This window comes from Megascapheus bottae, chromosome 19 (assembly GCF_031878675.1).
Source record: "Megascapheus bottae isolate mThoBot1 chromosome 19, mThoBot2.hap1, whole genome shotgun sequence".
Taxonomy (NCBI): Eukaryota; Metazoa; Chordata; class Mammalia; order Rodentia; family Geomyidae; genus Megascapheus; species Megascapheus bottae.
The window spans coordinates 39,639,792-39,653,109 of record NC_143527.1 but is presented as its reverse complement, the minus strand read 5'-3'; the positions used below and the strand labels follow the sequence as shown (position 1 = coordinate 39,653,109).

Below are 13,318 nucleotides of genomic sequence, written 5' to 3'. Positions count from 1 at the left end.
ATGGTTGGAAATGTCAGTCCTTGGAGAACTTTTTCTCTTAGTCTTACATGTTTGGGGCAAAAGTGAGAGGGGGAGAGGGGCGGGAAAGAGAGGAGAGGAGGGAAGGGGGGAAAAGAGGAGAGGGGAGAGAGGAGAGAGAGGCCATTAGGCAGGTTTTCTTCCCCTGGAATCTACAAATTACAGATATCTTGGAACAGAATCCAGGACAACACCTGCTGTAAATTCCTGACTTTCCAGTCTACATTGCCCCCACAGGACAGGCTGCCTGCGGACCCCTCCCTGTTCCTTCTCCAGCTTGTAAGAATTTATTATTACTTTTTTTTTTTTTTTGCCAGTCCTGGGACTTGAACTCAGGGCCTAGGCGCTGTCCTTGGGCTTTTTTCTCAAGGCTAGAGCTCTACCACTTGGGCCATAGCACCATTCCCACTCTTTCTATGTATGTAGTACCAAGGAATCGAACCCAGGTTTTCATGTATGCTAGGCAAGCACTCTTACCACCAGGCCAAACTCCCAGCCCTCATGAAATTTTTTAAAAGAAATAATACAGATCTGAGATCTGAGGATGGAGGTTCAAAGCAGTCCAAGCAGGAAAGTCTGTGAGACTCATCGCCTGTTAACCACCAGCTGTGGCTCAACGTGGTAGAATTCTAGCTTTGAGTAAAATGATCTCAGGGACAGCGCTCCAGGCCCTGAGTTCAAGCCCCAGGACTGACAAAAAAAAAAGTAAAGAAGAACTAATAGAGACAAGAATTCATATAGAAGAAGGAAAGAGAGGCACGGAGGAAGGCAGGTAAAGACAGGCAGACAATGCTGATGCAGTCACAGCCCAGGGACTGACAGAATCTGACTGGATCCTGGCAGGGAGCCCTTGTCACATACCTGGCTACTTCTGGTTCCATTTTCAAGAGTGGAAAAACTCTTCCCTTTATTGGTGCTAGTCCTGGGACTTAACTTGGGGCCTGGGTACTGTCTCTTAGCTTCTTTTGCTCAAGGCTAGAGTTCTACTACATAAGCCAGAGCTCCATATCGAAATTTTCTTTGGGTAGTTTTCTTTGGGCAGATAAGAGTCTTACAGACTTTCCTTCCCAGGTTGGCGCTTTTTTTTTTTTTTTTTTTTTTGTCAGTCATGTGGCTTGAACTCTGGGCCTGAGTGCTGTCTTTGAGCTTTTTAGCTCAACCACCTGAGCCACAACGCTACTTCTGGTTTTCTGGTGGTTAATTGGGAATAAGAGTCTCACAGACTTCAGTGCCTGGGCTGGATTTGAACCACAGTCCTCAGATCTCAGTCTCCTAAGGAGCTAGGATTGCAGGCTTAAGCCACCAGCTCCTGGCTAAGTGAGTGCATTCTTGACCAGGGTTTGGGGGATAAATGGTAAGTCAAAACAAAGATGCATGTCGGGAGTGGAAGCGCACACCCATAATCCCAGCAGTCACTAGAATAACAGGAGGATGGTAAGTTTGAGAGCTTGAGGACAGCTTGGACTACATAATGAGATCCAGTAGGTAGGTAGGTAGATAGGTAAACAGACAGATAGGCAGACAGGGACATCCTTGTGAAATGAACAGTAAATACAACAAAATTCATTTGAGACAGACTCAACTTTGGATTAGAACAAGCCACCATCTAGTCTCTTAATTTAGTGATAATGCTTCTCCTTCCTAGTATTGTCCCTGTGCGATTTTAGATTCTAGATTTCAGAGAAGCAGGCCAAAGAGCTGATTGTCTCAGCTCAACTTGTTCCTTCACCCTCCCTCCTATGACTCCTACGCCCTGAACCACCAGGAGGAAACCACTTCCTTTGTCTAGCTTCCCACCCAAAGCTGCAAGTTGGAGGGGAGAGCCAGCACGTGGATGAAGTGTTTCCTTAAGAGAAAGGGATTTTTTTAGCCAGGTGGGGTGACTCATGCCTGTAATCCTAGCTACTCAGGAGGCTGAGGTCTGAGGATCAAGCCTCAAAGCCAGCCCAGGCACAAAAGGACCTGAGACTCTTATCTCCAGTTAACCTCTAGAAAATAGGAAGTGGGGCTTGGCTCAAGGATAGAGCGGTAGCTTTGAGCTGAACAGCTCAGGGACAGTGCCCAGGCTGAGTTCAAGCCCCATGACCCACAAGAGAGAGACAGAGACTGAGAGACAGAGAGACAGAGAAGGACACAGAGGGAGACATAGACACAGAGAGAGAAAGGAATTTTCTTTTTTTTGCACGAGGGGTTGGGGAATGGCTTGAACATGGCCACAGCGGGTGGGAGGGCTGGGGTGTCTCCAGCATCCTCCTGGGAAGCAAGAAGGGTGGGCCAGCCAGGCAGAGAGGCGCAGACCCAGGCTGCACTCTGGAGGAAGGGAGGTGCGTAGGGATCCCCAGACTTGCTCTACCTTCTCCTTATCCCTTTTCCTCCCTAATATACCCCACAAACTGGGCCCCAAACTTGCCTCCAGAGGGGACAAGGTGGAGGCCAGCCCCCTCGGGGTGAGGTCCTAGTATTGAATGTTTGCTCTCTGGAGTGCCAGGCCCAGGCTCTGGGCACAGGGATTCAAGCATCTGGCGCAGTCCTCCCCCACAGCGGGTCTGAGTGAACATCAGCTTGAGTTTAGAATCCTAATTAGCAATGTTAAGGCCAACAGTGCTAATGCACTGATTTAAAAACATCTGACATTGGAATTCCAAACTGTTCTTGAGAGAAAAGTAGGGGAATAGACCATAAATCCAGAGAACTACCAAGAGAAGTGTGCCCATAGCCACCGGCCTCTGACTGTTCATAGAGATTCCATTCTTAACAGCCCCAGGGGAAAGAACCTGATATCCACCAGTTGGTTCCATCTCAGCATTCCGTGGCTCTGGGGCTGTGGAGCCAGCCAGCACACCTGCTTTCCCTGATGGTGGACTTGAGCCTTTGCCATGGAGACCACATGGCCCATGAAGTCTTCCATATTGAATTGTGGTGGCCATTACCTACCTTAACATATGTGTTAAAACACACAAAAGAAAGCACTTTAAAAAGACAAATGGATGGGGATGGGAGTTTGGCCTAGTGGTAGAGTGCTTGCCTAGCATGCACGAAGACCTGGTTCGATTCCTCAGTACCACATACATAGAAAAAAGCCAGAAGTGGTGCTGAGGCTCAAGTGGTAGAGCTCTCGCCTTGAGAAAGTCCAAGGATAGTGCTCAGGCCCTGAGCTCAAGCCCAAGACTAGCAAAATAATAATAATAATAATAATAATAATAATAATAATAATAAATAAATAAAAAGACAAATGGAAGCAGTGTGCTAGTGGCTTATGCCCGTAATACTAGCTACTCAGGAGACTGAAACGTTCAAAGTCAGCACTGGTAGGAAAGTCTGTGAGATTCTTTTTTTTTTTGTTTTTTTTTGCCAGTCCTGGGCTTGAGCTCAGGGCCTGAGCACTGTCCTTGGACTTCCTCAAGGCTAGCACTCCACCACTTGAGCCTCAGCACCATTTCCGGCTTTTTGTCTATGTATGTGGTACCAAGGAATCGAACCCGGGTCTTCGTGCATGCTAGGCAAGCACTTTAACCACTAGGCCAAACTCCCGGCCCAGTCTGTGAGATTCTTATCGCTAATTAATCACACAAAAGCCAGAAGTAGGCTGGGAATGTGGTTTAGTGGTAGAGTACTTGCCTAGTATGCATGAAGCCCTGGGTTTGATTCCTCAGTACCACATATATAGAAAAAGCCAGAAATGGCACTGTGGCTCAAATGGTAGAGCTCTAGCCTTGAGCACACAGGCTCAGATCCTGAGTTCAAGCCTCAGGACTGGCAAGAGAAGAAAAAAGCCAGAAAGGCCTAGCTCAAGTAGAAGAGTACAAGTTTTGAGTGAAAAAAAACAAAGGGTCAGTGCCCAGGCCCTGAATTCAAGATCCAGGACCAGCACAAATAAATAAATAAAGAAGTTGCAAATGTTATGCTCTGGAAATTCTATTATTTATTGTTTTATTTATTTGTTTGATGTGGTACTGAGGAATTGAACCCAGGGCCTCATGCATGCTAGGCAAGCACTCTACCACTAAGCTACATTCCCAGCCCCTATGCTCTGTAAATTATACTTCAATTAAAATGCACAGAACAATGCAAAACAAGAAAACAAATAGGAAAAAAGTCTACCAAGATTCAAGACAGACCATGCAGGAACAGGCAGTACAAGGGTAGATGCAGAAAAGCCCAGGTTTGGAGTTGTGAAAAACAGAAAATTCCCAAGCACTCAAATCCCCTTCAGAGCCCAGCACCAGGAGACAAAGTGAATGCACAGGCTTTGCCCATGAGCTCCCCGGCCAATCTGGCCAACAATGCCCTCTCCATGGACCAGATGCCTCCAAATGCTATGAATGATAACAGCTGTCGGGCTGGGCAGGGGATTCTGGAACTATCTGGAATTATTCCTGTGAAACGTGGATGATGAAAGAAAGAAACAAGGCCTGGTCTAGCACGGAGGAGAGATGTAGGAGCATTTTCTTCCAGCAGCTTGCCGAACATGAGCAATGAGGTAGAGGTTAAGATACAGTAGACCCTTCACTCTTTTTCCTTACCCTACCAGAGGGGCGGGCAACACACACACATACACATACACACACACACACACACACACACACACACACACACACACACGTATTGCTCATTCCAGGCATTTTGTATAGCATTCTGGGGAGATATTCCCAGCTAAGCCTCATCTCCAACAATATCATCCTTCCTAAACCCCAAAGGAAGAATTCCAAGGCAATCATATCCCCAGGTTACCCCAAATCACCCCAAATCTAAAGCTAGCTCAGAACCAAAAAGGAACTTCTCTCCTCTTTCCTGCAAAGATTCCAGAAGCCCTATCAACAGGCTATTAGATGAGAGTATGGTTTTTATGAGCAATTAGGGGGAAAAAAAACTCCTTAATGCAATGATATTGTCAAAGACCACTAGCTTTGCAGGAAATAAAATGATCTCAGGAAAACTAGTCCTGAGATTCCCCCTTGAAGCTTGGTACTGAAGGGTAAGAATGGCATTCTAAGAAGCCCCCCCTAATTCCCAAAAGATTGATAAACCATTTTCTACTGAAGCAGCCCTCCTCACATCTACTTCCCAGGCGTGGAGATAGGGAAAAGAGAAACAGACACACAAAGAAATCCCTAACTTTCGGGGCTGGGAGTTTGGCCTAGTGGTTAAAGTGCTTGCCTAGCATGCACGAGGACCCGGGTTCGATTCCTTGGTACCACATACATAGAAAAAAGCCAGAAGTGGTGCTGAGGCTCAAGTGGTAGAGCTCTAGCCTTGAGAAAGTCCAAGGACAGTGCTCAGGCCCTGAGCTCAAGCCCAGGACTGGCAAAAAAAAAAAAAAAAGAAGAAATCCCTAACTTTCAAATTCTTAAATGATGATGTATTCCTCGTAGGAGTTAAGAACCATTAGTACACAATTCTTTACACACAGATTGATAGGCTCCTCGTCTTTTTCTGGAAATATGCCTTTAACATAATCCCCAGGGACAAGTTTCAAAATGGTGTCTGGGCTCAGAAGGGGCTTTGCACCATCTTGAAGTGGTCAAGCTTTCTGGTCAATTATAGTCAGGAAGTCTGGTCTCAACTTCACCTTCCAACCTAAACAACCAAATGTCTTGTTAAAAAGAATCAAACAAATTGTACAATGAGAGGGCCAGTGTGACAAATAACACTGTAGTAAAGTGGCCCATAGTGAAGTGAATTTCAGGACACACCATGTACACACACCTCTGTGAGTACATGTTCGCATGAGCCACTCTCCACACCAGTGGAGTCCACAGAAGAGGTTGCATGTTTTCAAAAGCCATCACTCCACTGAAAGTGTGAGCTAAACCAAGCCAGTGTTTTCCCCTTGCAGTCCATAAGATTCATGAGCCCTGGATTTGAAGAAAACCTGGTCCCAACATCAACTGGGAAATGGCTCTTCTCAGTAGACACTCAAAAAACATCACTAGCATTAAATTAACTAATATGTGAATGAAACGTCCTAAGGGTACCTGGCAAAAAAAAAGATACTTTTCAGAGTCAGAAAAGCAGCTACTCCCAGTGCACATAAAAACCTCTTGATTTCACATGATGATATCCACATTTACAATCTGGAGTCTAAGACTCTTTCTATATGCAAACATCATTGCACAAATCCTTTGGGAAACGCACATGCCCTGGGCCTCTACAAGGAGACTACACACACCCATGCCTGATTCTATATCTAAGTTCAGTTGTTCTTTTACCCATTTGAGTCTCTCCATCCAACCCTTCTGCCCAATATAATTCCCCCTCAGTCTTGAAACTCATTCAACTCACTCTCACTTTTGCATCTTCACTTCTGTCCCCAAACACTCTGAGTTCCTACCATTGCCCTTTAAGAAGCCAGTGGCATTCTGGATGACTCTGACCTACCACCCTAGCTATCTAGCTCTATCCGTCCATCTTAACTAGCCTCCAGCCCCATACCTAAAACACTGCAGAAAATCTCACCCCAGGGCAAGATGCCAAAGACCATTCATTTTCACATGTCTCAAATTATAAGGAACCAGTTATGAGAAGATTGACGGACAATTCCATAAGCCTTCATCAGAAACTAACAGGAAGTGGACGTGTGGCTCAAGTAGAAAGGGAACTAACCTTGAGCTAGATAGCCAAATGAGAGTGCAAGGCCCTGAGTTCAAACTGCAAGACATGGAAGGAAGGAAGGAATGGAGGGAGGAAGGGAGAGACTAAGAAATTCCAAGTAACCATTTCTCCATGCATCCCTTAGTCCTCAAAATGTAGGGACCATTTAATGTTTGTAAAATATAGCAAAACATTCTCTTTCTAACCCTAAGGGGAACGGAATAGGTCGTCTATAAGTGTTGAAGCTATTTTTAACATTTTTCAAGTCAATTAACTAAAGTAGTAGATTTTTTTAAATTCCAAATTTAACAATAAAGCACTAAAAATGTAAAAATACACTTAAGCATGTTTATGTGATTTTTTTATTGAAGAAAAATACTCAGGTCACTAAGTTTTGGCTTTGTTTCATAAAACAACAGAAACATCTGCCTTTGTAGCAATTTTGTTGTTTCTTCCTGGGTGGCAAAAATACACAGCAACTGTCTTTCATTAACCTTTGATCTAAGGCTCATTCACTTTCCAACGATAACCATGTCTCACTATTTCACTGAATCTTGATCAAACACAACTAAATCATGTAGTCTTCTGGACAGCTCAAATAATTTGAGATAATACGAATCATTTTTTAAACCAAAAGCATCTCCTCCCCCGGCAAATCATCTCTGAGGTTACAGTAATAATGCACAAAATGTAGTTCTTGTATAAAATGAATGAAATTGTCTAGACGGATTCTTCTCTTCTGAGTGCGCTCAAACTGTCAAATTCTTGCTTCCTATCCTACCATAATTCAGCCTTTTCCTCAATGTATTCGAAACTAAACATGTCTCCTAAGTATCTGTGAGATTATTTTGGCTTTGTTTTTGCCTAGCAGCAAGTATCCATCCTGGCCCCACAGGCAGCCCTGGTGGCTGGCCATAACACCTCTGCCCCCAGGTCTAAGACTCTTCCACCTGGTGCTTCCTGGGGCACAAGTTCAATCTGCCCTTCCACTTGCCAACTGACTGCTCTTGGCTGTAATGACAACTGGGCTGTAAGACAAACAATGTACTCTTCATGGAAAACAATTTCAGCCTTCTCCCGTGTTCCTCAACAGCCATTCATTCACATTGCCTGTCTTCTGACAGACACAAAACCTCCCTTTCCTGATGACAGTTCAATGTGCTGGGTTTCCCGGGATTTGTCCTCTGCTACCCGGCTTCCTCCTTGTTTTGTGACAAGATGGTAAAATCTTTATAAGCAAAACTAGATGGGCAATTCTCCCCTTCATCTTAAAGGACCATTCCTTCCTGACAACTGCTTTAGTAACTTCCCAAATCTAACTTGAAAAGAAAAGGCACACTTTAGAGCACGCTATTTCTGAGAGTTCTAGTTTAGAAAACTCTGATATGAGAGAGAGAGAGAGAGAGAGAGAGAGAGAGAGAGAGAGAGAGAGAGAGAGAGAGAGAGAGAGAGAGAGAGAGAGAGAGAGCGCAGTAGATTTGGAACAAAACTGGGCCTGTCTCAGAACAACAGCCAGCCTAATAGCTCAACTGATCCTACGTGGAAAAAGGGTTTTTAGGGGGTTTGTTTTGTTTTGTTTTCAGCACTATACATTTTGGAATCTTCAGTGTGCCCTAAAACACACACAATATGGATCCAATTAGGTTCAGCTGCCTTACGTTAGTAATAAAATTGAAAGAGAGACAGAGACAGGAGAGGAGAGGAGAGGAGAAGGGAGAGGGAGGGGAGAGGTGAGGAGGGAAGAGGTGAGGGGGAGGAAACGGGAGGGAAGCTTTGTGCATCCACTAACTCCTGCGCATCCTCAGAGCCCAGCGTGGCTGGTACCCAGCTGGACCGCTCAAACTTTTCAACTGCTGGGTTCCCCCAGATCTGGCTGGAACCCCGGGACTCACACGAGCGCCGACGGACACGGCATCTGGTTCCAGCCACAGTTGTACTGCGCCTGGACGAAGCTCTCGCTGCCCTCTAGCACCGAGCAGCTCACGTTCTTGTTGACGATGAAGGCGCACCAGTTCCTGGGGTGGAGAGAGAGGAGAGGACGGGCAGTAAACGGAACAATGAGGCCGGGAAGGGAGGGCGAGCTGACCGAGCGGGGAGCCAGCGAGGGGCCGGGGAGCTCGGGAACCTTTCGGGAACAAAGCCGCCGCCCGAGGGGTCTCGGGGCGTCCTTGGAGCGCGCGCGCCCCTCCCCACGCATGGCAAAGGCCACGGGAGCGGGGCCGGGGACGCCCGGAATCCGGGGTTCCTTTCCCTTCCCGGGGGTCCTGCCCCGATCGCGCCCCGAGGGTCCCCCGAGGCGGAGTCTCCCCGGGACCCCATTTTGGCGGGGGGGTCCCCTGACTCATAGCTCCAGAGCGGGGATGCACGGGCGGAGGGGGGGGAAGGGCGCTTGGGTTTGGGGGTGCACTTACTTGTTCCTGGTGCTGGGCCGCGCGGGGTACCCGGGCTGCGGGCCGGCGTGGCACAGCCCCGTGCCACCCAGGGCCAGCAGCGCCAGCGCCCAGCGCCAGGGCGCGTGGGGTCGGCACATGGCGGGCGGGAGCGGGGTCCGCGGCGCTGCGACCCGGACGAGCGCACCAGGCACCGGGCGCCCCGGGAGAGAAGCGGAGCTCGCGCCCCGGTCGCGCTCCGACACCGCCCCGCGGCTCCTCGCTCCCACTTCTCCTCGGCGCTGGCTTCTCCTCGGTCCCTCAATGACGCACGGGTCCCCCCGGGTGCCGCCCTCTATTTCACTTCCCTCTCCGAAACGTGACTCCCCGCGCCCCGTCCAGTCCCGTCGCCTCGCGGCAGGGGGCACGGGGTTAGGGTCTGAGTTACAGAATTTCCAATTACTCATTCCTTTGGTCTCTTCCCAGATCCCGGCAACTCCCTCTCACCTTCCACCCCGCGAACCCCCAGACTCTCCGGAAGAGGCCACAGTCCAGCGGGGGCGCCTCCGGCTGACCTCACCCCGGCCTGGGTGCCAGCCCCCTGAGGAGAATAGGGGACAGAGGTACCACCACCCGCCCCCCCCCCCCCACACACACACAGGAGATAGCGCCAAAACTCAGATTTCCTCTGCTGGCAAGATGTGCCGCGACCCTAAAATCCTCAAGCACTTATAGAAGCTGAGTTGAGAAGGACATGAACTGATTTCACAGCTGCCCGTCCAGTTGAAGAGTCTGAGAGGACAGCAGCAGGAGAGGAAGAGGGGGGGGGGGAGAAGGAAGGGAGGAAGGAAGGAAAGAAGGATAGAGAGAAGGAAGGAAGGAGAAAGAGGGAGAGGGAGGGAGGGAGAAAGAGACCACCGTATGTACTCTCTTCTTTCCCCAACAGTCTCCGAAGCACACCACCCAGCTCTGCTTTACACAGCTGGAAGCTGATTGCACCGCCTCTGCTTGTTAGGCCCTACTGGGGCCTTTCTTCTGTCAGCCTTGAAGGCTTCACTTCACTTAAGAAGGCTTCTGAGCCAGGCACTGGTGGCTCAAGCCTGTAACCCTGGCTACTCAGAAGGCTGAGATCTAAGGATGGAGGCTCAATGTTTGCCCAGGAAGGAAAGTTTGTGAGACCCTTATCTCCAATAAACTAGTGGAAAGCTGGTAGAGCTGTAGCTAACGTGGTTGGGTGCTAGCCTTGATTAAAAGAAGCTCAGAAACTGCACTTCCAGGTCCTGAAGTTCAATCACCAAAATGGGAACAAAATGAAACAAAACAAAAAACCCTTCCACTTCAGAAGGATTCAGAACAGTTCAGACACTGCTATGCTTTTGGACTTTTCTGTATGTGTTCTGCCTATTCTTGAGTTACACAAATCTCTAACAATTTCTTTTTTAGAACAAAGTAACTCCACAGAAGCATGTTAAATAAAATCACCACCAGCCCGGTGCAATGGAACACACTCTTAATCCCAGCACCCTAGAGGTTGAGGCAAGGAAGGATGCTAAGTTTCAGATCAGCCGGGGATATATAGAGAGGGCCTGTTTCAAACCAGAACAAATAAGCAAAATTATCACCAAAGGGATGCATTCTCAGGAGTGTTGGAGTGGGCTCTGTAATTGAGATACCCTGCTGCTTCTAACCGATACTTTAGTGAGATCTTAACAGACAGCATAGGTTTGAGGTGTGCTTGCTGTAAGTTGTTCTGATTCTGTGTGGGTAAAGCTTTGCAAGGTTCTCACTGGGCGCAATGAAGCTGTTGACTCATTTTATCTTGCGTTTGCTTTGATGGTGTTATTGAGCCTTTTGATTTGCAAATGGAAGAAAGAAAATTCCCCAAGTAAGACTTTTCTAAGAGCCAAGTTGAAAATTATACCATGTAAGGACAGAATCTGTTGATGAACTTCCTCAATGGAAGATCATAGACTGAAGTCATCCCAGTCTTCAAAAGAGCCACACTAGGGGGGAAATAACAGAAAGAGATTAAAAAGCTGTCTTGTGTAACTCAATCTCTGCCTTTCCTGTCCTCCCTGTTCTAATCACTTTTGTCCATAAGTGATGTAGGAAAGAAACACTGTCTACAAATGGAGGACGAAGGAGGCATGAAATCATGTCTCTCTATATTACTGTAGCTTCTCTTTGATACAGGTAATTCTCCAACTCAAAAGTGGCTTGGGCTGATCAAGCCAAACCGAGTTTTTTTCACGGAATCAGATATTCCAGGAAACTGTCCAAGAGCTTGAAACCAAGTGTACATTGGAATGATACAATATTCATTTGACCTCTCTAGCTATATAGCATCCACATCTGTGAATTCAACCAAACACTCACCAACAAATACTTTTTTAAAAGGGGGGGCATATTAAATATAGACATTAAGTACAGACATTTTTCTTGTCATTTTTTCTTAATACAGTATTTGGCATTCACAAGAGCATTAGATAATATAAGAATCTAGAGCTTAAAGTGTATAGGAACCAATGCCCACTGATAAGAGACAATTGTACTAAATCAACTTTCAGTGACATTCACACTAAATGTGTTATTTTGTTTGTATGTTTTTGAGACAGGGTCTAACTATGAAGCCCTTGAACCTAATATCCTCTTACTTTAGCCTCCTGAGTGCTGAGATTACAGGCATGAGTCACCACACCCAGCTATTCTGAGCATCTGTTACATGCTAGACCTTGTGCAAAAATATTAGGTATTTGTGAGTCCCAGCTGGTCTGCCTGCTTTGCAGAGTTCCCAGGCATTCCTGTGCACTGAACAGCGTAAGTTCCTGACATACACAGTTAGTGAGCCAATCTTTATTGCACATACTCTCCTATAGTGAAGCTTGTGCATCTGTGGAGTAGGGCTGCCACAAAAACATAGAAGGAGGGATTAGTACAGGATTTGGGAGTCAAGAGTCTCTTCCCTTGCTCTTTCCAAACAAAAACTCCAGAGCCAAAGAGCCTTCCAAAAGAAACCAAGCACCAAGAAGCTTCTGAAGTAGGAAGGGTTAAACATAGTAAGAAGTCTCCCAGCCATAAGCAATAAAGTGGGCATGATTTGCAGAAAAATTAGAGTGTGGATTCTTCGTACACTGCCAACTATGTTTAACAAGAACTTGAAAGTTGTCAGTTCCCTGTAGCAATCTGATAGAATCTCTGCCTCATTGACAGCCAGAGTACCTCCACAGCAACTTGGCTTCCGGAAAAAAAGCAAAGTGGAACTATTTTACAAAATCCATTCCTACATGGGCATGTAGCTTAGTGGTAGAGCATTTGCACAGCATGCATAAGGCTTTGGATTTGAACCCAACATCACAAATTAAATAAGAAATTCATTCCTTTGTGCATATATTGCTCATGACCTAAGATCTTCTGCATTTGAGGACTTTTTGTGGATATACGGAGCCTGCCAGCCTCCAAACCCCCCACCAGAAACCCACATATCCCCTAAGATGACTGACAGAAAAGTGAGAGTCCATTACTGGTCAGCAGGCAGGTATATTTTCCCTGCCCCACCCCACCTCCCAGTCATCCAAACATAGGATATCTGGTTAAGATGGGCTGATATGTATCTAGAATGTGACCAAAATCACAAGACTAGGCTGGACTTATCACATCTAGTCTTATTTTACTTCCTACACCTAAAAATCAAAACAAAAGTTTCTCTTGACTTCTATGTCTACTTCACATTGTGATCTTTGCTTCTTTGGCCTGCTCAGCTAATGATGGAAGAAAATCTAAGAAGACTTAATGTATCTATCCTTCCCTGTTGGTTTCAGTGCTGTGGCTTGAACCCAGGGCTTTGTACATGCTCAACAAGCACTCTGCAAGACCACATGGCTGATGATTTACTCATCTTTCTTGAGAGGTACAAGGGGGGGAATTTAAAGATATATTTATTAGCGGTGTGTACTCCAATACATGATACACTGTTGCTTGAGGATTTCAAAACCATGAGAAGCTGACATCCAGCCTGCACTCACACACTAACAAAGCATGCTTAGGCATCCGTGCTATGGAGGGAGTGTGTGTTATTGGTGCCCGCACTTGCTTAGCAGAATACTCCTACACCAGCAACTTGACAATCCCTCCTAATAAAAGCACAGAGTTAGGTTTCTCTAAACCTCTAGTCACAATGGCTAGCAGATACTATCACTTTGCTCTATGTGCATTTTTCTTTAAAAGAACACTACTGGTGATTCACTAACATTTAACCCATGGCCAAAGACACTATAACTCATGCCTGAATGAAGCTTTTCTAGCTTTTCTGGTCCTCCTATTCTCCACACTGCCATCCCAGC

At 46.6% G+C, this 13,318-nt stretch overlaps 2 protein-coding genes across 2 annotated transcripts in view; both read right to left on the bottom strand.

Annotated features, from left to right (window-relative positions):
- Positions 1 to 9,525, bottom strand: part of Emilin2 (elastin microfibril interfacer 2) — a 42,511-nt gene extending 32,986 nt beyond the window's left edge. Inside the window, exons 1-2 of the mRNA XM_090353381.1 lie at positions 9,021 to 9,525; positions 8,502 to 8,624 (exon numbers count right to left, since the gene is read on the bottom strand). Coding sequence (XP_090209507.1) covers positions 8,502 to 8,624; positions 9,021 to 9,445 — 548 coding nt within the window. The 5' untranslated portion in view covers positions 9,446 to 9,525. The remainder of the gene's footprint in view (positions 1 to 8,501; positions 8,625 to 9,020) is intronic.
- Positions 9,526 to 10,527: 1,002 nt separating this feature from the next.
- Smchd1 (structural maintenance of chromosomes flexible hinge domain containing 1) overlaps positions 10,528 to 13,318 on the bottom strand; it is a 146,563-nt gene continuing 143,772 nt past the window's right edge. The window contains exon 49 of the transcript XR_016538836.1: positions 10,528 to 10,981. The gene's annotated coding sequence lies outside the window, so the exon portion shown is untranslated. The remainder of the gene's footprint in view (positions 10,982 to 13,318) is intronic.